Below are 27,810 nucleotides of genomic sequence, written 5' to 3'. Positions count from 1 at the left end.
CTTAAACATTTTAGCTGAGGTAAGGAGATGGGAGAGGCTTTTAACTCTTCCATTCCAAAATTCCTCTTCATCTTAGTGCTGCAAGATGAAATCAGCACACTTCAGGGCACATCTTGTTAGTAAATATCTGTCCCTGAGCAGCATAGAAAAGAAAACAAAACAGGTGTCAAACTAGACAGAACAGCTAGCTAAGCCCATTCTATCTGTTTTTATAATTACCAGATACACACCAGCTAGCAAAGTGTTTGTTAAAGTCAACTGCAAAGAAGGAATTTGGCTGATGCTGTCTTCTGCTTTATATGAAAGTGTTTGACTGTTTCAGATATCCCTCTCCTTTGAGCTTGACTCTAAGGCAGAAGTCTAGGATGGTATGTTTGTACTCCTGTGCTTTAGAGCAGCTTTTGGAAATCTTGGGAATGTACAATGTGAAGCCTTCTCAGAATTTAGTTATGAGTGTGTTGTTTATGGTTGGTTTATTTTTGTGGGTTTTGGGGGTGTGTGGTCCAAGCACATTATTTTTTAGAATGAAGATTTTTAAATGTGCTTGATTGGACAGTACTTTCTACAACATGATCTTACCTGACCCTGCTTTGAGCAAGGATTGAACCAGAGATTTCTTCTATCCTGTGTTACTCCATTACTATATGTATCTTGGGGTTTTCTTATATTCAGGGTTAAAGTTGAGAGGGGTTTTAGATAATCCAAATAAAAATGTCATTCTTCTGCCTTAGTCCCTCTGTTTTGCTCCAGCTGTCATTCAAGGCAAAAGCTGTTTGAAGTTGTGAGATGAATAAGAAGTTATGGAACATGATCAGAGTGAAACTCTTGGCTTAAAATGCTAAGTCTTTGCAGAGTCCCTTCTTTCATGGTTTTGCAAAGAGCAAAGTAGGTCGTGTCTCGCAATGTTGGGGTTAAAGCTTGGAACTTAGAGCATAATGTCAGCAGTTGTTTTGCTACACAGTGCTATGCCTCTGTGCAAGCTTTGCTGCTTGTTTCATAACCTACAGCAAAGGTGATGTTCTGCTTTCCACCTTGTCTAAGAGAGGGAACAGTGTGTCTCTGCTGTGACAGGAGGACAGTATTTAGAATATCTGTGGAAGTAAAACTGAATGTGACAGAATTGTGGACTGTTGCAATGCTGTTGGAAGTTCAAATCTGAATCTTTGCTGTTGGTGCTGGCTGGTGACAAGTGGGTGGGATTTAGTGGCCAGGCTGGAGGGTGAGTACTATCAGCTGTTATGGAGGAAGTAGGACTATGAAGAATCTCCAAGCTGGGCTTTTATTTTGCTGCAACAGCTGTCTTGCTCTTCAGCCTTGCTAGGCTTGTGTGGCTCATGGAGGATTTGTTTTCTCTCCTTTGCAGATGAGCACCGGCTGCACAGTGGCAAGCTGTGCCTCATCATCCTGACGTGCATAGCAGAGGTAGGTTGCTGCTGTGAAGCTGCTCAGCTGATGGTGTGTGACAGGGCTCTATGCCCCTGCCTCCTGTGGGGCAGGAGCTGAGTGGTGAGGTCCTCAGACACTTACTTGATGCAGGACTGTTAAAGTTGACTTGAAACTTGAAAATGGGATTATCTTATTGGAGTTGACCAAATTCTGGGGATGAGTAGAGAAAAGAGTGAACCCAAAGCCTTTTCTCTCTTAGCTTTTGAGTGACCCTGTGGTGTGGCTTTTAGATGAGTAATGTGCTAATGGCTTTCAGCTCTGAGCTGTTCATGGTAACCATAGGCTGTGCCATATCCCTTCTGCCAAAGAAGGATACAAGCTGAAAGTAAGTCACGTGTTTTGTAGGTCCCTATAAGCAAGACAAGTAGCAAATGTGGTAGTAGGGTGAGAAAGCAGCATCACAGAGTTCTGTCAGCAGTCCTGGCTGAATGTGGCCCTGTCTTATGGGGACCATGTTCTAATGGCTGACTGATGTCCTGAATGGTGGTTGTGTTTGTGTGGCATTTACATTTTGCTTGCTTGCAAGTAAAGACCTTTCATCCTTAAAGAATAAAAAGCAGTGAGGTTGATAGCCCTTGTAAGGATTCTGTAATAATGTTTCTTCAGGGTGCAGCCTGAAAACAAATCATCTACATTTAAAATTTTTCTAATTAAATGGTTTTGGCACTTGTTCTTCAGGTGGTTGCATAGATAATGTAAGATAAGAAATTCTGTTCCTGCATAACAAGGGCATTCTTTGGTTCTGATATTAAAGAGAGGGTATATTTATTAGCTATTCTGGCTGTGCATTATCTGGAGAAGTCTCTTTAATTTGTCAGTGGTCTTGGAATGAGATTTGCTTGAGGGATGGACCAGCTCATAAACCTATCTGCTAGTGCTGTAGTAGCTTCTGGAATCAAAATGCCAGAAGAAACCTTTATCCACACAGTCACAGAACTGGTGCTGGAGACCCACCTCTTATATTATATACCTGGAGCACTTGTTAAACTTGTCACACCATGGTGTGTACAGTCCAGAGTTTAAATGAGCAAAGGGGGAGAAAATTAGACTGAACTACTGCTTGTTTTTTAGCAATTTATTTTTCTAACGTGGAATTGGGATCAGGAGGGGTTTACTTTTGTGTGACTGGAAACATGGGTGGGACAAGAAGAAATGGACAGATAGCTTTATAGCTTGGTGGTTGGTTGTATCTTGGGAGTTTGACGCTGAAACACATGTGATTTGAAAGCCAGCTGTAGGGGGTTGGGCTTTTCATATCTCCTCCCTATTTTTGCCCTTTTCAATAGGATCAATATGCTAATGCTTTTCTTCATGATGACAACATGAATTTTCGTGTAAACCTACACAGAATGGTGAGTCTCTTCCTCCAGATTGTTTTCTCTTTAGAATGCAAACACAGAGGATTTGAGTATGTATGAAAAGTGTATGTTGAGAATTGTGTCACAGTCATCTAACCTACATTGCTAAGGCATGTGGAAATACTGTCAGAAATGCAGTAGCTGCAGAATGATTTGGAAGTTGCTCTCAGAATGTCTCCATTCTTCAAAGAACAAAGAGCTCTTTGCCCTGTCAGTGAATTCAGAGGCCTGTCTAGCTGGCAAGGAGCTTTGTATCATGAGGTCTCTGAGGAAATCAGTGCTAGAGAGAACGTTCTGCCTTAATCTCCAGCAAGCATTAGCCCTCATGTGAGACATAATAGCCAGCTGGAGTTACACTGAGTGCTCTTATTTGGCTTATTCTGGGTGGAGTAATTCACCTTCAGGGAGGAAAATGTTTTTTCCAGAGTTTTTTCCTGTGATGGAAGTGTCCTTACCTGACTCATGAAGCTCTGCACTTACAAGTAACTTGAATAGTTATCCTAACTTGATCCATTCTGTCTTTGTGGTACTGGCACAAAGTTCCACCTCATCTGACAGTGAAGCAGCAGTTGGAAGTCACTCACTGTTCAAGAAAGAAACAAACATTCTAGTTTATGGAGATCATACTGCAAGAATTGCTAGTCATTAGCCCTTAACAACAGATTTGCTCTCCAGTTTGCCTTTCTGGTCTGTTTCAATGAACGCCAAAGCCATTGACTACTGTACACGCTGTTAAGAATGCCAGTCAGACTTCTGGGTCAGAAACAAATCAGTATGTTAACCAAGAGGGAGGAATTTCTGTGTGATTTGTTTTTGTATTGGGGTCCCTCTCCTCAGTAGAACAGTTGCCTCCCAGATACACAGCTAGAGAAAGAAATCCCCAGTATCAGCATGCTGGAAAGCAGGCACAATTTTGTTCCAGCCATGGTCTTCAGGATTAGTATGTATAAGATGACAGTTGGATATAAAAACAAAAGGAAGCCTGTGCTGATCATACTACTTGCTTGAAAAATACAGTAATACACAGACTGTCACTTGAGGCTTGTGCTGACTTCTTTTCACCTTGGTGTGTTTGCAGCCGATGAGGCACAGGAAGAAAGCAGCAGACAAGAACCTGCCCTGCCGCCCGCTGGTGTGTGCAGTGCTTGGTGAGTGTTGGCCGAGCTCCTGGGTGCTCGTGGCTCCTGAAGCATCTCTTGTTGGGCAACAGAAACATGAGATTTGAGGATTAAATGAAGCAGTGGATGGACTTAAAAGAAGGACAGTTACATACTAAAGATGTTTTCAGCAATCCATGCCCATCTTTGTACATGGCTACCTTGCAGACAAATCCAAGATTGTAGCTCTGTAGCAATAAATCCTACCATACATTTACAGAAAATTTTACAGACGCTGCTTGGTCCATTTGAGCTGAGTTTTTAGTAAGAGGGAGGGCAGTTGATTAATAAGTTCAGTGTTTAGGTGAGTGTGGTAGCAACGACAAGTACTTTATAGATGATATGGTGATGGCAGACCTATGGTTCACAAAAACATATTTGTGAACGTATTTGCTGGGCATTGAGCCTTTTCTGAGCCAAAAAACAACAGGAATGTTAGTAGCTAGGATTGGTTTTGCCTGTGGATATGGAGGCGTAGTTGAAAGCTTTTCATGCAGCACATGATTAAGTTGTGACTCTCGTTACTGTGGAGGCCAAAAGCACATGTGAGTTCAGAAATGGATGGAGCCTGCATCCCTGAATGGCTGTTCAGCCTCATGGTACAGAAGCAGTCTTAATCTTCAGCATTTTGAAACATGATTGTTGAAGCCAAGACACAACAGCTGAATGAAGAATCTTTCTAGAGCTCTCAGATCCCACAGACTCCTCACCTGCACTGTTCCTAGTCACTTTTGAGTCACACTGCTGGGCTCTTACTGCCCTAGGAGGTTACAGCTCACGATTGTGGCTTGGTATGAATATTTTGTGCTGAAGTTGGGTTGAACACACCCCCATACATATTCAGTTGTCATTGATTAGCTTCTCTCAATTGTATTTCTATACTCTTTGCCTCTTATATTCATACTGGAGGCCCTTAAATGTTAGACACATTCTACTTTTTCTTTTTTCCCTGAATTAGTCTTAAGCACAAGCTTAGCCTGTGTTGAGGTCAAACTAGCTTTACTTGCTTCAGAATTTATTTTAGGAAAAATAGATGTTATTTACAATGTCTCTTTAAGTAGCATCTAGGTTGTGCATTGTTTCTGAATAAATTTCTAAAATGTGCTTCTTAATGGAATTTTCCATTAGTGACAGGGCTTGAAATATGAGAGCAATTCTAAACATCAGAAGTCATGGTGTAGTCTTTATTTGACTAATAATGGGGGAAACCATATGGGGAAGCAGAGCCTCAAAGCAAATTACAGTATGTACCCTCAGTTTCCAGTAGGTTCTTTTCTAGTTCTAGCAAATGTCTACTGTTCTTTAGAACAAACAAACAAAAAATGAAATCCCTTTCATCTAAGAAGGACTATTGTCTGGTAGAGATAGGTAGGTGGGGCAGTTTGACTTCCTTGTAGTCTACTAAAAGCTAGCAGTAGCCAGCTCAATACTTACTTTATAATTTTTTTTTTCTGTCAGATTTGATGGTGGAATTCATTGTAACACACATGATGAAAGAATTTCCTATGGATCTCTATGTGTAAGTGTCTGTGGGGTAACTCACCGTGATTTCATTTGAAGTTTGAATTTAGGTAAAATCCTGCCCATAGAGCAATCTTCTGGCTGAAATAACACTTTGTGGCTGGTGGGGAGTGGGATGGCTTTTCATGAACTCATCTAGTAACTTTTTCTACTTCAAAAATCCTCTGTGTGCCAGAAAATTGAAAGCAATTCAATTTCAGACTGTTTCCCTAATCTACTTGATCTAACACAAAGAGCTTTTCAGTCTAAAAGAAGTTTCGTAACACGGAGTCATTGCAGCAATCCCCACTTCCCAGAAGATGAATCTTGGTCTAGAAACAGAAAAGACAGTTTTGAAAAAGCAAGGATGACTGGCACGAGGCCTGGAAGGCAGTGTGGGGAGGGAGGGAGGGAGGTTTAAGGCTGAGATGGCCTGCTAGGCAGCAAGGGGTAAAACTCAGCAATGGACAAAAGGAGACCAGAGGACAGAGCTGCTCCTGAGCACTCCCTGTGTCCCACAGGGGCCTCTCCAATGCTTTGTACTGCTTTAGCCTGGAGGGCAGAAGTAGGATTTAGACAGTTTGTTGGCTTTGCTCTGACTGTTTGTACAGTGCTGAATTTCCCCAAGATGTGAACTATATTCTGGAGCAAAGATAAAGATAGGATGTTTTCCCTTAAGGTAACTTTTCAGCATATTCTGTTTTTGCCCAAATAACCTTGCAATTACAGTGCCTTTTCAAGGGTTATGCAGTTCAACTGAGTTTGTGAGAATTTCTTTTTTTTAATGACAATTGCAGAACTAATTATAGATGGATGTAATCCTCTGAAGTGTCATAAGAAAGGTGTGAAATGCTTGGACTCAAAAGTAGCATCACATCTAGAAACCCCATAACATTAGAAATAATGAGCAGTAGCAACCATCAGTGGACATTTGTATCCATTTGTTTTGGCATGTTTGTGCAGTCCTTTCACTCTGCTCCTGTCTGAAACCATCCCATAGTAGACACAGTTATTGCAGACAAAGCAGGTGTTCTGAATGCACAAGTAGTGTCATACTTCTCTGCAGTGCATTTAAGAGGTGACGATATGAAGCTGCACAAGGCTGGGCATATTAATACTTAAAAGAGAAATCCAGGTTCCTTAGACTAAGAGTACTTTTTGTCCATTATTTGTATTATGAATCCTCAGCACGAAACTTTTAAAAACCAGAGACACCCCACCAGGACAGATAACTTCATAACTTGACTTACAGCCAAGCAGATACAGAGGTGAAAAGGTGCTGGGCATTGTCCAGTACCAGTTACATCAGAAACAGGAGATTTCTCCCATAGGGGTTGCTGTTCCTGATCTGAAGACAGCTGTCTATCCTAGCTGGTTTGCTTTCTTTTCTTGGTTGAATTCATGAGACTCCAATTTGAAATGCAGCACTTAATGTCATGCTCAGTGATTATAAATAGTTTTACCTTTATTCAAAGTTAGTTTCAGTTCTTGCCTTATTGTATTTTTGGGATTATCTATGGGTCTGAAAAGAATGATACATACCTTCTGCATCATATTTTTTTGCTACAACCTTGTTTTAAAGCCTTGTCTTGAACTTTTCACCTCATTTTGAATAAATTCCATGCAAATTTTTAGAATTTAATTTCTCCATGTTTATCTGATGTGCAGTGTCTTTCATCAGTGTCTTTTCAGGAAGATGTGGGTTTTAATGAGATAATGTGTTTTTGAGAAATAGGGATTTGTGGGGAAAGAGATGTTTCTGTTTTGTAGTCTTCCTTCTATTTTTTCTCCATGTCAATAGCTAAAAATAGCTTGGCCTGACCAATTCAAATATGTACATATTTTTGTCTTGTCCATAATGATAGTGTTGGAGAATTTACTCACTGTACTGTATTTTTAGTTTGGATGTTATTTGTGAAGAATGTTTGTGCACTTAGTAGTCTGTATGAACATTAGATGCTATAGAGACCTACAGGATTTGGAGACTTGACAAGTGCACTTCTTGTATGTTGGGGGATTCCAGAGCTTGCATGTGTGTTGCATGAACATTCCAAAGCTCATACTTAAGTTAAGGAGACTGGAAAATTTGATAGAAATATATTTCTTTTATTTTTTAATGTAATTAAACCATACACCTCAGTCAAACTAAAAATTCTGTAGTTTTTCTGACACCCTAATTTCCTTTAGCCTCATCACTGGGGCCAGAGAAACACAGAAGCTTCATTGTGTCCAGATTTTACAGCAGCTTGCAGTATCTCACTGCAAGTTAAGTATCTCATTCTGTAGAGTTTATGAGGCCCCTAGGTTAGGGTAGCAAAAGGTGAAAAGTATTTATTGAACAGCAAACATGCATTTGTGGTCAGTTCTATCCTGTTGAGTGTAAACTGGCATACAGGCCCCTTTCTTCATTTGGTCAGATTCTTTCTTTTGTGAGTGTTGATTCCCCTTAGGAGGCCAAAGTCACAGCTCCCATCCTCCTCTGGTAGTCTTTGAATTTGTCTATTTCCCTGCTGCTGATTTCAGTGGTATTTCCAGGCTTGCTGTAGAATTGTGGGGAGATACAATGTCATTAATCCTTTGCCCTCTCTTTTCCAGACGGTGCATTCAGATTGTGCACAAGCTGCTGTGCTACCAGAAGAAATGCAGAGTGAGGCTTCATTACACTTGGAGGGAGCTCTGGTCAGGTACTTGGCCTCTGCAGAGACAGTCAAATAGGAAAAACCCACAGTGATGGTTGTTCTGTGGCCATGACTGCTTGTTCCCTTGCTGCTGGGTTGAAAAGCAAGCAGCAGTTCTGTTAAAGCATCTTTATGTTGCTTCTTAGTTGCTGCATGCAAATTGCCTCCTTTGGAAAGCCAGTTCATTATCATAATGGTAGCTAATTTACTTCCTTGTCTTCCATGCTCACTACGGTATCCAAATGTCTTTGTTTTTCTGTTCCATTACCTGGGTCTCTCTTTACCTGATTGGAGAAAATGGAGTAATGTTTTATGGAGTAGTATTTCTCTCTCAGATGTTTGTGAGTAGAAAGAAGGTAGGCTCTTGGGTAAAGGGAGGTGGACCTTGCTTTTCCTTTTACTGCAAGAGATGCTCGCGCATAGAATAGTTATGCAGCTCCTAAAGAGAACAGCCTTGAAATGTCAATGTGAGGGAAGAGAGGCTTTTAACTCTGACCTTTGAGTTGATGGTAGATAGTCTGGTTCATGCCACTTGCATCCCAAGATGGATAAATAAGTATTGTGGAGTCTGACATAATCTAGTCGACAGCTTTGTAGGACTCTTATGTGAGGCAGTCATTGTGTGGGAGGTCTGGGGAGGGGAGTAGCAGAATGGATGATGAGACCTAACAGGCATCTTTGGTGTGGATATGGTTTGTGCTTCAGTTCTTATGTAGCCAGTGAAGTAGCTCAGCCAGGAAAGTACAGTTAATCCCCTTTCTGTTGTGGCTTAAATAAGAGCTTTATGAAAATTCAAGGGAACATGGCCCTAATTGTGTATTCCTGGAGCTGTGCTTGAGACCTAGGATCAGCAACTTGCCTGGTGTAATGCAACTCTCATCAGATATTTGAGAGGATGGCTTTTGAAAGAGGCAGTGATCAGTGGTTTGTGAGGCTCTTCTCAATTGACACTACTTCCCTTCTGTAGCTTTGCCCAGCTGAGATGTAGGTACTGAGAAATGAACCAACAACCTGAGCAATTTTCAGTTACTGAATTTTCACCTTATGTGACATGTGGCCCATTCAGACTTTCTAAATTATTCCTGCAGAAGGTGAAGTGGGTGCCACTAATTAAGGGATTAGCAGTTCCTTTTCAGTTGTTTTCCTCAGAACAGAGCCCCTAGAGGCATGGCTGTAGTGTAGTGCCAGTTCAGGAGATGAGTGTGTAGAATCTGGATGTCTGTTGTGAATGGAAATTGCATCTGGCAATGTGTGTGGTATCTTCTCAGTAGTTACAGTGAACCAGAGCCATTTCCATTTGGCCAGGATGGAATTTTCTGCTTTTCTACATACTGGCAGAGTGGAAATTTGAAATTTAGCACCTTTTGCTTGAAAGTATTGTTCCACAGTTCAGGGAGCACTCGTTGGCATCTTTAAATCCTTAACTTTCCCTATTTTAGGGAAGGAGAAAAAATTAACATACTCACTACACATTGAGATTCAGCATCTTGGGATATTCTTGTTAGCTGTCTCTAATTAGCTGGTGTTTATAAAGACCTTTGGAAACATAAAGTACCTCAGAAGTATTAAGTACTGCGCATGCTTTGAAAGCAAAGCAGTAATCTAAAAACACTTGGGGTGGTCAGGTTTCTGTGAAGGAGCTGAAACATTGACACACCCGATGTAGCTGAAGAGCTCCATGCTTATGATAGATTTTTGTGTATTTTAGGTGATCCTCTTCTGAGAGTAAACTACTGTAGAATGTTTCAAAATTATTATTTTTTTAACAGGATGTTGAGATGAACAGAGAGAGATTCTTCTGTAGCTGCATAAGTGGTTTATACAGGCTGGAAGACCCTGGGTGAAATGGTGCATACACCTGTAAAAGGGCAGGGCTGCTCCAGGTGTGCTTCTAGAATGCTACATAAGTTGCAGAATAAATGCTAATTGCCAGCCCGGTCTTGAGATCTGTTTCATACTTAACTCTGACCCTGTCAAAGTTGCTCTTTGATTACCCAGAATGCCTTTGATGTGAAAGAATGCCTCTTTCTGTGGTCTTGAATCTATGTGACAGACAATTCCAAACCAGAGCACAAGACTTCTGAAATAATTTCTGTCCTTCATATGACCATCAGGCTTTTGTTTTGGATCAAAGAGTTAGTTATCACTGCTGGATGAACAGCCAAAAGGGAGCAGCTATTCACTGTAAGGTCTGAGATACCTGGTTGCCCCATCAGGTGTGCTTCACAGAAGGTCTTCAAGCCCACACTTGTCTTCTGGAATGACAAAGTCTGTGATGACTTTAGCAATGCCCCTGTGGTGTAGTGTGGATAATAGCAGTCGAGGCCCCCCAGCAGAGCTGAGTGGAACAAAGAAGCTGGAGGGAATTTGTGTAAGGAAGTATTGAAAGAAAGGGAAAGAGTTATACCTGGCACATAAAAGGAGGAGAGTTTTTTCAGGCAGAAAATTGAGTGGGAGAAGAAGACAAAGAGAATACTGGGGGCAGGGAGTCGGTATCGGGTGCGGAGGAACTGAGATAAAGGCTGGAGGTGGAAGCAGTAGCAGTGTATGGAGCCTTCTGTTCACTTGCCAAATCTAATGTTAGCTAATCTCTAATTAAGGAAAGCCACTTGGGTGTCATCTGATGGATTGATGCTCTTCCTTTGTGGATGCTTTGTCTTCAGTATGGAAGGCCAGCAGCACTTGGAGAGTTGCTACATTTAGTGTTTGATTTTAATTTGCAGTGATGGCAGGGAAAAGCAGTGGAGCCAGGTGCTTTGGCATCTCTCAGGACACGTATCATGCTGTTCATGCAGTCTGTAATACTTTATGCTTTTTTGGATATGCCATTGTTTGGCACATTGTTTCCATATGATCTTATTTCTGTTGAACTTTCTTCTGCAACATCTGAGCTTAAAGAAGAACAATATTGTTACAGTGTTTGGATGTGATCCAGCCTGAGCTTCTCTATTAGAATAATTTTTTCACATTAAGGGACCAGAGGAATGGTACTCAAAGCAGTATAAATCTCTGGCTGTGCCCACCAGATGACCAAGAATGTTTAGGTGACAGAGAAAGATGCAGGGATTTGAGAGCTGGAAACAGGATTGACAGAAAGAAAAATCTGTGGGTGGCAAGAGTAGTGTGTAGAAGCTTGTTCTAGCTAAAAGCAGTGTGAAAATAAATATCAGATCACTAGTGGAGCTAAATTCTGGAACATCTTAAAAAGAGGGCTGGAGAGTGAGATCTGATTAACCTGTGAGTGATTGGCAAAGGCAGTTACTAGGTACACCAGACATTCAGATCGAGAAATGTCTCTTGGTCTTGGTTCTTTTTTAGTAGCCCTTTTCAGCAGTCTGTTCATTTCTGTTCCACCACTGATTAGTGTGAAGCTCTTCCCTTTGAGTGCTAAAGCAAATCTTCAGGTTTTTCACCACTGACCACGTACCATTGCTCATACTAGCCTGGAAATTTGGCCAGGGTCAGAAGCTCTAAGTGGATATGACTCTGTTGACCTGTTTGCTTGCAGACATTTTGGCCAACTGGAAATCTCCTGGACTGTTATGCCAGGTACCTTATTCTTTTTAAACACTGATTAATTGAATGTCAAGTGTAAGGTACTTCCTAGAGCCAATTAGGAAACTTGGGAACAGCCAGTTCACTGGTCTCAGAAACAGCCTGTTATGCCCAATGTTCTTGGGCTGGTTTGTGCAGCACTTGAGTGATGGACCGTGCTATATGTGTTGTTGTTGTTGTCAGCATGTATGAGCTATGCCAGAAGAGTTTTCATGAGTCATTTAAGCTTTTTATATAAAAAGAACTCATTTCTTCAACTCCTCCCACTTCAAAATTAGCAATGCTTGAGCAATTCATGCTGAGCTTAGGGGGTGCAGGTAACTTCTTTGCAGTTGCTATGGTTTGCTTTAAGCAAAAGCTATGTTTAAAGAAACAGAAAAGCAGTACTAATAAAGACTTCTAATAGCAAGAGTAGAGCCTAAAAAATCTGAATTATAATAATGATGAAATAGCTATTTATTGGGGTAGTTGAATGCAAAGTAGGATTAACAGTGGGTATTACCATTAGTAAGATGAGTTGAAGATCAGTTTTCAAATTGTTTTAACATAAGGCTGTAGTTCCTTATCTTGTAGCTTAGTTAATTTGGTAGATGCAGAATGCACTGTTAAAATAAGAATACTTCAAATATGTAGCACCATTAAGAAGTTAATTTTTCTCCTTTTCATTTTAGGGTTATCAAAGCAGACTTCTACAATGCTGCTAGACAAAATGCACTTTTTTTTTCTTTTTCTGCACTCTTCAGATCTTTTTGTCAGGTTCTGTATTTATAACAAGAATAGTACTGCATTCAAAAAATCTTGGGTGTATAATAAAAACATGAAAGGTTCCTGTGTGGAAGATTTTAAAGAAACAATTTTTTGTGGAGGAGAATGTCCCCCCCCCCCCGAATTTCAGTGTATATAATACTGCCCTTATGCAGTGCATATTTAAGATGGTATTGTGTAATCACTTTGTTTTAATATTTTTGTGACTGAAATGTTGATTACTGAGAGTGTGTTAGCTATGTAATTTCTGGTTCTACAACTGTGGATCAGGTCTGCTTCAACCCTCTGATTTATGTTGCTGAACAGACTGGAAGTCAGGTGATGTTGTGTCTTCCCTTCATCTCTAATCCAGCTGTCACTGTCACTTTCTGCAGCAGCTATCTGGCAAGGGAAGCTTATCATCTTGCAGCTCTTGTGGAGGCAGGATTCACACACTGGTGTACCACACAGTCGAGTTCACTGGCAAAGTTCCTGGTCACTGGATGCCATGAGAGTTTGGAAGAACATAGAGCTGCTTGGCCAGTTAGCAAATGGCTCAGTTTCTCACACAAACTAAAAGCTGTAACTTTGTGTGCCATGGAATACATTCTGGGAGTTTGCAGCCCTTAGGGGGTTCTATTTGCTTTATTATAGGAGTGTTGGTGTTTGTGATATGTGGTACTGTGTCGGCCCAAGCTGGGTTCAGGAATGCAATTGTTAATCCTGTTATCTATTTCATAGTATGATATATCTATTATACTGAAGGAATTCAGGAAAGGATTGAAATTGAAAGATGGTTTTATAAAATAATTTTTGTTTATAGTTGTGGTGAGTTGTGGGTTGATAGTTATTGATTTATTTAATTTGTACTCGTGGCAGAACTCCACGTTACCCCAAAGAAAACCCCAGTCCCATCTTACACAGCTCACTTACAGGCAGCAAGATGGGAAGGTCAGAAGGAGGACTGCAAATGTCTGCTTGTAGTATTCTGCTGTCTTTCTCAGCTGGTGGGACAATGTCCTGCTCACCTTTCCACATTACCTCCTCAACCAAAGCTAGAATATTTTCATGGGAACACTCCAGCCTTTAGTGAAATGCCCTGGTGTTAAACTCTTAAAGAAGATAGTGTAAGAAATGCAGAAACTCAATGGCTTCTTGTAAATGTTCTAAATTCCCTGCATGGGTCATTTTAAGGAAGCATCTGCTTTTACTTAATTCTAGTTTGCTTTTACTTTCCGTTAACTTATTTTAATATTGATGGTAAAGGGTTTGACCCTGATAGCTAGTGAACAGAAAAAGTAGAATATCAGATTTGGGGCTGTTACTGATCACCTGGTGAGATGAGGGTAGGAATTTCTCAACATAGCCTTGCTCAGATAAGCACAAATGGAATTTAGTCATTTGCATGGGTAAAAGTCTGGCAACGTTTTGGTCATCCTGCCTCAGCTTGGCAGATCTCATCCAGATATGTTGCTCTGTTGTGTTTTTAATAAAGCTAGCAAATGCTGGAGAACTTGATTGTGCATCATTAACAGTTTGCAGATCATAGTGACCTAGTGGAGATAGTGTGATAATTTCTCCTGGGAAATGGTCCCGTTGATGATAGAAGTGTTACAGTCACCTGGTCAAAGCTGTTTCTTTAACTGCAAGGAGGGATTGCAGCACTCAGAATGCAGCACTCAGAATTTATCCCATGCCCCTTTTTGTGTTCGAGCAGCATCACTCCTGGCTTCCTTACCTTGCAGTCTTTCCATGTTCTCACACAATATTTCTTCTCTTTCTCCAGATTCTCCACCTTTTCTGTTTTAAAACCTGAGGCAAAAATGTGCAATGTTAACTCCCAAAACTACTGTTTAACAGTGTGAACCTACACTGTCACACAAAACAGAACTGAGCTCAATACTACCCTTTCTTCCAAAGAGGGATGAAGCTTATGGGTGTGTGTGTGTGTGTTTTTTTTTTTTTTTTTTTTTTTAACAAATTAATTATTTATTTGTAAGAAAAAAGCATATTGTTCATCTGAGCTTTAGCTGAAGTTGGAAAATTTGTGTTATTTCTTATTGCTTGCTGGATTGCCATCTAGCAGCGTTGCTCTGGCATCAGCAATCAGCATTTCCATTAAGCTTGCAATTTCACACTGTTGGCTCCATTTAGGTGGGAACAGTGAGTACCAGGGATGGGGGCTATATAAAGAGAGTAAAGGCTTGGAAGTGAAGGAGCCTGCTCAACTAATCCTGGGAGCGATGGCTCGTGCCAGCGTGTGCTCCAGCCCTCTGGCAAGCTGTTGATTCTCATTAAGGAAACAGCCTGCTTTCATGGATGGGCCCTTGAGAGCCAGTCATGGGGAAAAGAGAGGGCAGCTGTAGAGTGCTGGTGATGGGGAGCCTGCCAGTTGCCAGCTGCTTTTTGCCTTTTGTAGCTGTGGTGGCTGAGGAGCAACTCGGCAGTGCCTGTGGCAGCAAGAGGGAGGGTAGAGGAGTGCCCAGGCAGGTGATGGCTACAGCAGGGAGCTGGATGCTCCCTCCTGATCAGAGCACAGGGAAGGAGCTGGAGCATGTTGACTCATGATGTTGACAGAGCTTTTATTGCTTCCCCTGGTCCCGAGAGGGGACTGCAGTGTTGGTACAAGAGTCTTGTGTTCTAATGCTGTGGGTGATTGACAGGAAGCTGCAAGTGCTGTCCCTGAGTAATTGCTTCACTTGTCCAAGGGTGCTGGGGTAGTTTGTGCCTCGGGGAGTTCTGGTGTGTTAGTTTGTAATAGCAATGTAACTATTTCTCTGACAGGATTCCTATTCCTACAACTCTATCTGGAAAATACCTGTGTAGGTTCTTTCCTGTCAAACCCAATCTGTAGATTCTCATCTCCTGCTGAGTTTGTTTTGATCACTGTTCTTCTGAGTGCCTGCCAAAGCTGAATGTGGCCAGATCTGCACCCTCTTAACACTTAGGGCATCTCAGAATGTCATATTTGAGCCTTTTGCTTCCCTAAATCCGAATTGCATTTCAGGTATAGCATTTTCTACAAGTGATTACTCTGTTCTGGGGTCTCTTCTCATAGCTGCACAGTGGGCTGTACGGTTATCCTAGCTTAGCCCTTGTGACTTCTAGTCTGTAACAAGAGAGTGGACTGGTCTGTGGTTATGGTGTTGGCATGTTGTGAGAATCTGCTTTTTTCACACTCTCTGCTGTAATTTCCTTTGTGTAAGGGAATCATGCTGAATTTTGGAATCTGAAAGAACGTATTAGAAAGCATTGTTTGGCCTATTGTTTTTCAACAAGTGTTTGATGTTGACCATGTAGAGACAGCACACTAAGCTTAGGTGGAGCTTTGACCTGGCCAGGTACAGCCAGGGCTCGTGGTGTTGCTGTTTATACTTCCTGTGCTGTTGCAGGCAGAATGCTCCTGTTTTCTCTTGTATACTGGAAGAACTGAAGCACAGAAAGACCAGTGCTGCTTCATGGAGAATCTAATCCACTCTGTTCTTAGTTGCACTTGGCCTTAACCGGATCTGGCTACAGTGAGTAGTGTGGACCTTGCCTTGCCAGTATCTGCATATGAGCAGGATGGCTGTAGGAGGTGCAGGGTGGTTTCTGTGCTGCTGAAGCACTTGTGGGCAGATGACTTCTCTGCAGCATGCAAGTGTTGTCTGGATGTCATGATCAGCTGCCTTCCAGTGGTGGATGGGTGGGGATCCTTCTAAGGGGATTGTGATCCTTCTAAGGGGGTTCTGGTTTGAGACACTGGAAGGAGGACACTGAATACACTGTTGGTTCAATGGTAACTTCTAGAGGGAATGGGAAAGTCACTGTTCTTCCCCGTGTGCCCTGAAAGTTGAAGGGTAGAAAATTGGAGAATTTTAGTAGAGCACTGTATCTTTTTAATGGATGTTATACTGCAGCTGAGGAGCCCTCACATCTCTTTCTGCCTTGCTCCTTTCTTGAGGGCCATTATATGCACTATTAGAAGGTCCTTGACCTGTAAGTGCAGCAGATGCAGTGACAGAGGCCTCTGTACTGTGCTCAACCCATCCAACCTCTCATTGATGAGTGTTTCAGGGCTTTTCTCTTCTGCTCCATTGTGCAATGTGTTCATCACAGCCTTCTGATGCTCCTGGCAGAGTCTGTGCTACATTCTGACTTACCCAGGGGATAATACTACTCTTTTTCCCCCCTTTTCTCTTGGCCTACCTCCACGGTCCCACTGCATTACACATGATCCACACAGAGAACACTGAGACAGTAAATAAAAAAACCCCCAACTTTGTGTGAATCCAAATTCACCTGGGGCTGAATATACTTCTGTTTGAAACAAGGCTTACAGGGAGAGAAGGTAAGTCTGCTGTGTGAATAGGAATAGGGGAAGGAGGGAGTGAAGGTCAACTGTAACAGGAATTACCTCCTTCCTGGTAGAAGAAAATGAGAGATGGTGGCTGCCCACAGTCTTCTCACAGAGGACTGGCGTGAGGGAGGGCAGCAAATAACTGAGCAGGCGTGTACTGCTGCTCCTTAGCAGACAGAGTGGCTACAGAAGCTGATAAGGGAAAGTGTCTTTAAAAGCAGCTGTGCAGCAAAAGAGCTAGGAGGTTCTTTCACTTAAATGCAGTCATTTCAATTTAAAAAGTAGGGAGGATATCTATGATGTCACTTTTCATCCTTTGGCTATAATTATCCTTTGGAGAGAAAATTGTTCAAGAGTCAACGTGCTATATACCAGTTTTCACATGCAGCCTGTCACATGGCTCTGTGTCCACTCAGCATGCTTGTCCACTTGGGTTTGAGGCTCTAAACACAGGTGTCCGAAGCTGTGTTCTCTTCTTGTTGAGTTAAGAAGCATAGCCAGTGTACTCAGCTCAGGTCACTTACAGGAACATACTGGTGACTGCTTTTTTATTTACAGTCTTCTCCCTTTATTGCTAAAGAAATCTTAATGGCACTGTTGTATTGTGAAATTATGGATGTTCCAAGACTCACCACAGTGGGTGTTTTAGGTCCTGCTAATAAATACCAAGAACAGATATCTTTAGGGAGGAAAAAAGGACTCTAGAGGGTACTGCAAAAATTGTTTTCCAGTTAATGCTGAAATAGATCTCATATCCAAACCATCCATTGCTGTTAAACCCTGGAGCATAATTTGGGATAAGGTGGCTGAGCCCAAGCAAGGAACACATTTGCGTCTGCCTGTGCAGCTGGGAGACTGAATTGCTCCTCTACTGGAAAAAAAAAAGATAATTTCCTGGCTAGAAAGGGCAGTCTGCAGGTGGGGTGTGAGAGGCGAGCAGTTGATTGCAGCAGGGAAAATGTGACACATCTGATTTGGCTTCAGATTATTTAGGAATAGTAGCATCAGTGCTCTGTTGGAGCTCAAGGGCAGAGGGGTGTTCAGTCAGTTGGACTTTCCTCTAAAGGTTTATTTTGTGTGTGTAATTGTTGCTGAAGGGCACTAGGCATGTGAAGCCAGATCTAAAAGTTGCTAGCTCTGAAAACTTCAGGGCATAGCTGTCCTAATTTTCAGCACAGGGTCTGCCTTTACAAACAAACTACAGAGACATGGCAAAGGGATTTAAAGGTTCCACAGTGTTTGTGGTCCTTAGAGACACTTGAGTAGAGGCTGCTGCAGAATGTGCTGGTGTGGAAAAAGACTGGCTGCTCTTTTAGTGTTGATGTAGTGTATATCCCAGTTAGGAACACTGCAACTTTTTTAGGAATGTGTGGTTTCCTAGCAGTTGATTAAATTTTTCAGTGCAGGGCACACAGTGGCTGTAAACCTCTGATAGGGTAGTTCTTGTGACTGGGCTCTGAGCCCACACTCAGTTTCTTCTTCATGTGAAGCATGTCCCTCTCCTTCCTAGTTCTTAGGGAAGGAACAGCACAGAAAGTTTTGAGTGGGCTATGATTCAGTGCAATTCAGGTATAAATATTGATTTCAAGCAGAGCTAATCTCTTGTCGTCTTTGTAACTGAAACAGGAAAATTAAACATAGATTCATCACAATGGGTGAAACAAATGTAGAGCTAGAACAGAGAAAGTTCTCCTTCAAGTGTTGTCACCAATATAGAGCAGTACAAGTGCTTCAGGGTGGTTTATGAGAAGTACTGCAGTGGGCAGTTGTAGGGTGCTTGTCCTTGTCGTTTGGTGGGTGCTTGTGCTCTGGACAAATACACTTGTTCTTTTAAAAATACTTTCTCCTCATCATGGGCAGCTTTCATGTTCACTGATTTTGGATGGTTGGTGGTGGCTTCTTGTCACACTATGCCATGACCTGCTGACAAAGGCCATTCAGCAGGGCTCTTGTGGGAGAGTAAGAGGCAAAGAAATGAACATGGGGCTTCTCACAACTTGTCATAGGAAATCCAGAGCTCTGCTACTTTGCTTCCACAAAGCCAAGCTGCTGGTAATTGAACAGCAGCACCTGGTCACGGGCTGTGGCCCTGTGGACTTTGTGGGTGGGAAGGAGGTAAAACCAAGCTTGTAACCATGAAATGGAGAAATGGCCAGTGAGCTGCTGTGACAGAGATGCAGGGCAGCTGTCTGCAGTCCAAGGCACTGACTGACTGCAGGAGACTTTTTTTGCCGTGGAGTTTAGGTTACCTTGGCAACCTGTTTTTAGCTGGATCTTTGCTCCGGTGGAGAGCCCATCTGTACCTGCTACTTTGTTTTGAAACGTTTGTTTTGCAGGAAAAGAACTGACAGGAGTATTTTCAGAGCTGTGTTACTGTGGCATCCAGGCTCTGCTTTTGGTCCCAGGAGTTTGTGTGATGATGGGGTGATGATGGTACAGAGAGTTATGTGGCTGGATTGAAAAGGTGTTAATGTATTTGCTTCATGAGGTGAGCTGCTGACATGGAAGGGAGAAATGCTATTGCTGATGGTTAATCCTGGAATAGCTCTGAAAGATGCATCACTTGCATGTCTGGAGTTTGCAAAGAATTTTGTTCATTCCTGGTTTTCAGTTCAGCATCAGGCACCTGCTGGAAGATTAGATGGAAGTAGCTTCTGCCTGTGATGAGTAAATACCCACCTTGGGCTGCAGACTTCCCTTTGGGTGTGCATGTATAAACTTGTGATACTCATGGTGAACTTGTAGTACTGTAAAGTAGAGCTTGCAGGACTGCATTTGGAATCTGACAGTTTTGTTTAATTCAAGATCAGACTGGTGTGCTTGCTTGATTTTGCTGTAGGTTTTTTGATTGTACCTTTTGTGAATACTTTGCAATCTTGAAGGGGATGAGTATGGAAATTCTGCCCATACCTCATTCCTGTTCCCTGTGCTCTATCTCTTCCTCTTTCATAGCCTGTACCTTGGGCTGAATGGTCTTTTCTGCATTCACTGTGGAGTTCCCCCAAACCACAGTTTATTTTCTCACCAGTTACTGGATGGTGTGTGACACCTGTGTAATGGTGGAGAAAAATGGATTAATGGGTTCTACTTGTGCCTGTAAGAAATAGGAGTAATGCCTGGTATTGTTCTGTTGGATGAAGTTACTAATTAGTAGATAATTAGGAACCTTTTAAAAAAGATGTGTACAGTGTTCCAGCATTGACTTTTCAGGACATCTTAATTCAGATGTTTTAAGTCTTGAAATGTGTTGACTTCAGAGAAGAGAGTACATTAAGAACCTCTTCTAGTCAGGCATCAGCTTTCACTCCTGAACAGCTATAATGCAGAAGAAACTAGTTTTCTGAAAATTTCAACAACTAGGAAAAAAAATAGATAAGAAACTTTACATTTTATTCAAGTGCATGGAATGCAGTTGTTTATTGTAAAGTCTGTTTGATTAAAGCATTTTTAGCCAACCTTTTTGTTAATTGCCACTGTTACTAACTGATACTGGGTGGTTACAGCAGGAGCTTTTGTTGTTTTATTATTTAAGACAAGTGTGAACCAGATCTGTAATCTTTACGGCACAGCCCCAGATAACTGACACAATAAAGTACTACATCCTCCTTTTTGCCAGTACAGCAGCACTGACACAGAGCTACAGAAAAGCTGTGCTGTGGGGGTTTTCTTACCTTTTTTATTTTTTATAACTGCGGGTATCAACAAGAGTGACAGTTTGGGGCTGCCTGTGCATACATCATGTTGGTGATATGTGAAGCAGAAATGAGACGGTTGGGTTTTCCAACCCCAAAGCTCGCTCCAGGATCTAGCTGATAGAAAAATCTTGAACTGAGTTAGCAAGGGATGTACCTTGAGCCTGAGTAGATTTGATTGGTAAGTCAGTGAAGGAGAATAAATGTGGGAAGGTAAAATAACTGTCACCTACCTGTTTGGCAGGGTATTTTAGCAAAAAAAAGCACCGCCAAATCCTGCATATAAATTGATACATTTCTGAGGTGAATAGTTTAATTTACACTAGATAATGTAAATGCATCTGTATATAAGTTGTTGAGAATGGCTTTGCTTTTAATAGTATTTTAAAAATACTTATTTTCTCCTAGCTTTGATCAACTTGTTGAAGTTCCTCATGTCTAATGAGACTGTGTTGCTGGCCAAGCACAACATCTTCACCCTTGCTCTTATGGTAAGCATCTTCACCCTTGCACAAATCCTCTTAATTTTAACAACTTAATTGTGAACTAATATTAGGAAGGAATTGTAATGCTGAAATGATTCCAGAAAGGATTTCTGGCCTGTTAAGGAGTTATGAGAATAAGGCCATGAAGCAGAGGAATATTGTGGTTAGTTTCACTAGGTGTTTGGAAAGGGCACTGCTTGGACTCACTATAGGGTGAAATAAAGAAGTCTGTGTGAGGAAAGGCCTAGTTTAATTTTCCACATTTGTTAATTTTTTTTTTTTTGTTCTGTGGTCTTTTGTATTCAAAATAGAAACATGCCTTTCTGGCCCTAGATAAAACAGTATTTAAGCTTCTTGTCTGTCTCTTTGGTACTGTAAAGAAAATCTGCTGCTACTGCAAGCTATTCCTTTGAAAGTTTTGACATAATGTGTATTGCTTCTGTTGCAGAATAGATTTGGGGTAAGTGTTCCTCTTGCAACTTCTTTTCACTTGTATAGGTTGTGAACCTGTTCAACATGTTCATCACTTATGGAGACACATTTCTGCCCACTCCCAGCAGCTATGATGAGCTCTATTATGAAATCATTCGCATGCACCAGAATTTTGACAACCTTTATTCTATGGGTGAGTACCTCTTGACTCGTCAGGGCTGCTGCTGCCTGGAAGTGAGGGTGGTGGAAGAGGGATGTTTGTGTCAAGTGTTTGCTGTCTACCTGCTACCGATGTCTTCTGTGCTGAGTGAACATCTTTTGTGCACTAGGGCATGTTAGTAAATTAAGAATTGAAGGATAAGCTTATTAAAAGGATAAGGTTTTTTTAATGTCACAAAAAATATGAACAGGCTCCTTGCCCCTACCTCTGTCACCTAATGTTGGAAATATAAATTTATTGTCACAATGGAGTATGTGGTATTTCATGCATTTTGTGTAGTTTTCTTCTGTTACATTTGACAATTTCAAGTCAAAAAGCAGGTACATGCTGCAGAACTACCCAGCATAGAGAAACACTGAATGCAAGTAAGAATTTGGAAAAGAATTTGAGAAACTTACAGCAGGAGGCTTGCTGTGCTAGACAAATCACATCCACTTCACTCATTGCCAAAGCAACCAAGAAAACAGCCCTCACAAACCTGCTTGCAGTGACAAGTGAATTGCTGGACTGAAGAATGTGCCCCCTGGCAAAACAGGGAGAAGCTGCCAACCTTCAAGAGAGAGGGAAGGGAGCCAAGTGTCACCCAGCAGGGAAGAGGAACAAAGAAAAGCAAGGAATGCATGGAGGCATAATCAGTCAGTGTTAGACACTGGCACCTGCAGCCCAGGGTAGCTGCAGCAGCACTGGTGTGCTGCATACTTGAAGCTGTGAAAAAAGAATATAGCTGTGTTCTTTGTTTGCTTCATTCCAAAAGGACCTTTCATTCCTTCACCCTCGGCTCCCTTCTCAGCCTGATCACCCAAGGAACAACAGGAATTTGTATAAATGTTTAAGGAGAGCTAAAGGGCAGACAGTTGGGCCACAGCCCTCCTCTGACATGGGGGAGAGACATCCTCACCTAAATGAAAGTAGCTGAGTACACCCTGTAACTGCAAGCAGAAACAAACTGCCCTTTTGTATAAATTTCCCACAGTTTTCAACTGTTACATAAGGGATTGCTTGGCCATTTTTGTACCTTCTGAGTGCATAAGATTTTTTGCTTACCCATTTTCTACTCCCTGAGTAGAGTTGCAACTAGTGAGGTGTGGTGCTCTTACTAGGTTATATTTTTTTCAAACCCATCCCCTGTAGAAGCAGAAGGTAAGTGGAATAGAAGAATAAAGCACTCAAATACTTCCTCAGTTGGGTTGCAAAAGGCACAACTGAGCTGTTGAAACAATTTATCACATGAATGTTTGCCATCCTCCTATGTAGAGTAAACTCTGTTGAATTACTCTTGCAGGTGCCTGAATTGAATATATTGTTTCAGATATTCTAGCACAGTACCTACTGTGGGACAAAACAATGTTACTCAGAGATGACAGCTTTTTTCTGCAGATGGCATGTAATGGTAGAATAGAAGGTGAGAAGGTAGCCCTGTCTCAAGCTAATGAAAGCTACCAGGTGTCCTGATAGCTTCCCTTTGCTTGTCAGCCCATCTCTGAGACTACAGTGACCCTTCTGTCCCCTAGCCCTGGGGTATTAGCAGAGATGAGAAAGCAACTCAATCCTTTAGTTCTTCTGTTAATGTGGTTGAAACTTTCCATGTTGGGAGTGGAGGTGGAATCTAATTGATTTGGTTTTTTTCTTTTGTTCTGAAACTGAACTTTATCCAGATCTGCAGGACTGAAAGGTTCTGCCCTTCAATTATAAGCATAAGTATGCAACCACTGTGTTTAACCATTCACTTGTAGAATCCATGCTTCTGGATGATCCTAAATTTGGGTGGTGAGCTGTTCCTTCACTTCTAAATTGAGGGTGAACAATTCTTGTGGAGTCTAACCTCCAGAAAACCCTGTATCTACAAATTCATAGAAAATTCCCTTTGTTCAGGCAAGATGGAAATTAATCAAAACATCTGCTACAGGATCTGTTATTGTTTTGGTGCTTACCAAGAGTTGTGCAAGTAACTGCCACCATAAAAACACTACATATTTTGACCTAAATAAGTATTTTTGGTACTCTGGCAGAAAAGAATTGGATTCCCTAGAAGTTCTTCCTGTTGCAGAATGTTTTCAGATCTGCTCTTAAGTCTGTCAGAGACCATCTGTGCAGGAGAACACCACCCTTCTTCCTACAGGCAGTGCTTTTTCTTTACCCTGGTGTGTAATTTCTCTCTGCAGCTCTAGATAAATGGGCATGTGAAGAATTCTTCATTGCTGGAGAGGGTTTTAAATGCACTATGTAGTCCAGTTCAGATGGAACCTTGCATTAGCAGGAGCTGAAGGAGAACAGCTGCGTGTGGAATAAGAGCTGTTCTAGGTTTGGGATTCTGGAGAAAATAAACTCTGTGTGTGACAGTGAAAGCAGTTTGGAGCACCCAGGTTCTCCCATCCCCTGTGGCTTAAGTCATTATTCTGTTCTGCTCACCCCTCCCATGTTCCTTATGTTTCTTAGATGGGCTTTGAAGGGAATTTCTACCCTGGATCACAGATTCTCAAAGATGAGCTTTGTTTTGATGTGGTTCCTGGACTGCCATCTTGCCAAAGCAGATTTTTTTTCCTGTTTTGAATTATGAAATTGCCAGTTCTGTGCCAGCACTGTTAACTGTCTTCTCCTTTCAGTTCTAAGGCTGTCTACCAATGCTGGTCAATGGAAAGAGCCTGCAAGCAAGGTGACCCATGCATTAGTCAATATTAGGTAAGGAGTAGAAGTTAATTACTCTTTTAAAGTTTCTCATTTCCTGTGTGTGACTACATTTTTATCGTGACAGTTACACATTTGTTTTAATGAATGTTGTTTTGAATCTGTTCTACTTGTTGGGCTAAGTTGTTGCTCAGACAGGGCTCGCAGGCATAAAGGAATGATCACCAGGGTTTGATTGTCCCCTAATAATTCTCTCAGCTTTTCTGTAGACTGAGTGCTTTCAAAGCATAGCACAAACTGTAATGAATTAATCCTCATATCATTCTTGGGAGAAGTTATACAGTAGAGAATAATGCTGTGCTGGCAGAGCAGTTGTGAACCTAATGGATTTCTGTTGAGTGATTCCATTGCAATTCCACAAAGCTATGAAGGGGACTGTAAGCCTGCTGTAATAAGCAGATTTGAGGCCTCTTAACATTGCAAGATTTTTGTGTGTTTAAAACTGATTATTTAAGGATGTTTCAATGTTCTCTTAAACCTCCACTTCCTGTTCAAGGGCAGAAGGGGAGAAATTATGCTTTACTTGTAAGGCTAAGGTGTGTAAATCTAGGTATGTATTCTTTCATAATGGCAATAATTTATTTTTATGGCAGCTACTAGTGACCAAGCTGGGTACTGGGCAAGAAGATCATGGATATGATTGATTGGAAAATGGAGGAATGTTGAGAGGGAAAATTTACTTCTTAGCTCTGGCTTATAAAGAAACCATGGAAGATAAAAGTACTTCTACTGAAAAAAAATCTCTATATCACTTCCCTAGTCACTCCAGACACTTGGTGTCTGTGCAACACCAAGTAGCTCAGTAATCTTGCATTGCTAGTACTCATTGTTTTCCTCATTACAAAAGACATGGTGTAGGACAAACTCCCTGAGGGCATTTTTCAAGTCAATATACATCTACATGTCTGTAAACCACCTTAAAGGTTCCCTCAAAAAGTCTGTAAGCATCATATATGATTCTAGACTTATTTTGCTGCTATCCTTATTTTTGCGGTTTTTTAAACAGATGTAAGTGAACATGTGTGGGTAGATAGTGCACTTGGAGTGAAGCAGCAGAACAGGTGGCTGTTGACTAATGTCACTAAATGTGACAAAGTGCCTGCTCTGGGAATGCTCAGTATAACCAGCGAGAGAAGTCTACGCTTGGAAGGGACAAAAACCAAGTGATCACAGAGAGTTTGTGCTCACCTCTGGTTTGTGGAACCAAGACTTTGCATGGGCTTATTTCCTGTTGGCTTTGCAACTGCTTTTGTGAAGATGAGCATGCAGTTGAGAAAAGATGCAACCAAAAAACCAGCAAAACCCTCACTTTGTGTGTCCTGTTATGGTATGAACATGATACACCTTCAAGGATAACCCGTATCAGATGTGTTCATGTCTGCACTCACTGGAGCCTCTTTCTCTTCTGGACTTAGGGTAGCTTTCCTCTGCTCCTCCCAACTGCTCATCTATGTTGAAATTTCATGAATGACTGCTTTTCATTCAGTGAAATCAGTAAAGGTCTACATTACAGATGATTCAAGGCCTTGACAGGGATTAGAATTCTGAGAAGTTAGTCTGATTTATCCCATTTCCTCACTCTCAAAAAAGAGAAGGAGGAGAGTTTTGTCTTCTGTTTTGTCTTCTTCTGATGGTAAAAATACTACATCTGAAGGGTTCTTTAGCTGAATAGATTTCAGAGCAGCCAGAGAAGTCCAAAGGTAGTGTGCTTTTGTGAAGGTGTTTGACAGTGTGATGTGACAGGGACTAGAACCTGGCTTAGCTCCCCATTATCTGGGTTTCCTGTTTGTTTCTGCCCCTTTGGTTTTCCATTAGAGTGGTCTTAGTGTGCTGTCTTATTTGGATGCTTTTGCCATGAAGGAAATGAATTTAGAGAAATCCACTCTGGATTTTTTCCTCCCCTTGCTTCATCATTCTGTAAAGTTTTTATGAGCAGTGATTACCTGCTTTTTGCTGTAACTCTGAAGTGCAAAGTCATGCTTTGGTTTATATCTTGGTCTCATTACACAAGCTATTTAAAAATAAATAAACATTGCAATTTCCTTATCCTAGGGCTTTTAGTGGGTTTTAGAAATATAAAAGCATCTGCCTGTGCATGCATACAGTGGGCTTTAACAAGTGTCTTAAATCCTAGTGTACAATTTTATGTGCATTTCTGCTGGGAGAGGAGTGGTGAGTTATTTACAGTGTTTCAAGGTTGCAATGCATTTGTGTTACAGGAGTAACTATTGAGGAGGCACTGAAACAGTCCTGCTTGTACTCCACAGTGCTGGACTGATGAGCTCTGTTGATTAATTGCTTAAATAGACAGGATGAGTAATGCCTAGAGAATCTTAGACACGTTCTTCTTTAAATTCAGCCGCAGAGAGATCCCGCTTTGTGTGTCCTATTATGGTATGAACAGCACCTTTTAGTTGGACTAAAAATTCTCCAGTAGGGTCTGAGTTTTGTTGTTGCTGATTATTTGAATTTTGTTGTCCTTACTCCAGTCAAAAAAACAGTCATGAATATTCTTTTTGAGTGTTAAGAGATAGGGAGACTATTTCTGCCTTCTTTCCTTTCTACAGATAATTCATAATTTCTGTCCAACCCAAAGAAAATGAAAAATTGAAGAAGAAAGAATAATAATGTCCTTATCTGTCTGAAAATCTTACATACCAAACTGGAATGAGTGATTCTGATTGCCGTCCTATCTCATAATAGTCATTATAATTTCTGTCTGTGGATTTGTCTCTGTGGTTTTCATAAATAATTGAGATATGATAGACTGCAAGATATAGCTGTAGCACTGATGAGGTTGAAATAGGAAGGTGCAGCAGTTGGTGGTTTAAAATCTCACCTTCTCACCTATGAGGAAATAAACACATTTTGAGACAAGTTTTTTTTTTTAAACTAATGAGCCTCTTCAAGATAACATTGTGCAGATTTGCATTTAATGAGAATTTTATTAATGTGGGGTTCAAAGGGGCATTTTCTGATTGACTATTCAGTGAGCAAGGTGGCAGCTGAATCCCTGTATTCTTTTAATAGACTTTCTCCTGATCAGGATTTTTCCAAGGTGAATAAATAGATTAACTCAATGATTAATAGGCTGAATTTCTCCCTTGTCTGAAATTCAGCCCTGTCGTAATTTTATTTTTCTCACTGAACCACTTTTAATAAGCAGAGAGTAAGTTTGTAGCATGGAACTGGGTGATAGGAAAATTTTTTTTTTTTAGGTGTTTTCTGTGCTGTTGTAGCATAGGCTGCAATCCTCGCTTGGGTGCTCTCATTCACTCTTCCATCTTGCAGCTACTTTTGTTCCACTTGAGCCACCCTGTGTGATGCTTTTTCCTTGAATGGAAGGTGCTGCTTCTCCCAGGGCTCCTTTGGGGTTGTAAAGAAGAGACTGGGGATTTGGGAGGAGCACTCAGAGCGTTGCATGGATGTGTATAAAATGATTATGCTTGGTGCCAGTCTACGTAGGAGCACTCTGAAGGAACATTGGCAATTTTAGCTAGGCCAAATTGGACTGTTCTT

At 41.4% G+C, this 27,810-nt stretch overlaps 1 protein-coding gene across 2 annotated transcripts in view; it reads left to right on the top strand.

Annotated features, from left to right (window-relative positions):
- The window catches only part of ARMH3 (armadillo like helical domain containing 3), a 138,977-nt gene that overhangs the window by 47,044 nt on the left and 64,123 nt on the right, over window positions 1-27,810 (top strand). For both annotated transcript variants that reach the window (XM_063163351.1, XM_063163352.1), the window contains 8 exons: window positions 1,364-1,422; window positions 2,733-2,798; window positions 3,883-3,952; window positions 5,420-5,480; window positions 8,057-8,145; window positions 20,878-20,960; window positions 21,453-21,579; window positions 24,210-24,285. In XM_063163351.1, coding sequence (XP_063019421.1) covers window positions 1,364-1,422; window positions 2,733-2,798; window positions 3,883-3,952; window positions 5,420-5,480; window positions 8,057-8,145; window positions 20,878-20,960; window positions 21,453-21,579; window positions 24,210-24,285 — 631 coding nt within the window. The remainder of the gene's footprint in view (window positions 1-1,363; window positions 1,423-2,732; window positions 2,799-3,882; window positions 3,953-5,419; window positions 5,481-8,056; window positions 8,146-20,877; window positions 20,961-21,452; window positions 21,580-24,209; window positions 24,286-27,810) is intronic.

This window comes from Melospiza melodia, chromosome 9, assembly GCF_035770615.1.
Source record: "Melospiza melodia melodia isolate bMelMel2 chromosome 9, bMelMel2.pri, whole genome shotgun sequence".
Classification (NCBI taxonomy): Eukaryota; Metazoa; Chordata; class Aves; order Passeriformes; family Passerellidae; genus Melospiza; species Melospiza melodia.
Note: the sequence above shows the minus strand (reverse complement) of the source record. Positions and strands in the feature narration are given on the sequence as shown.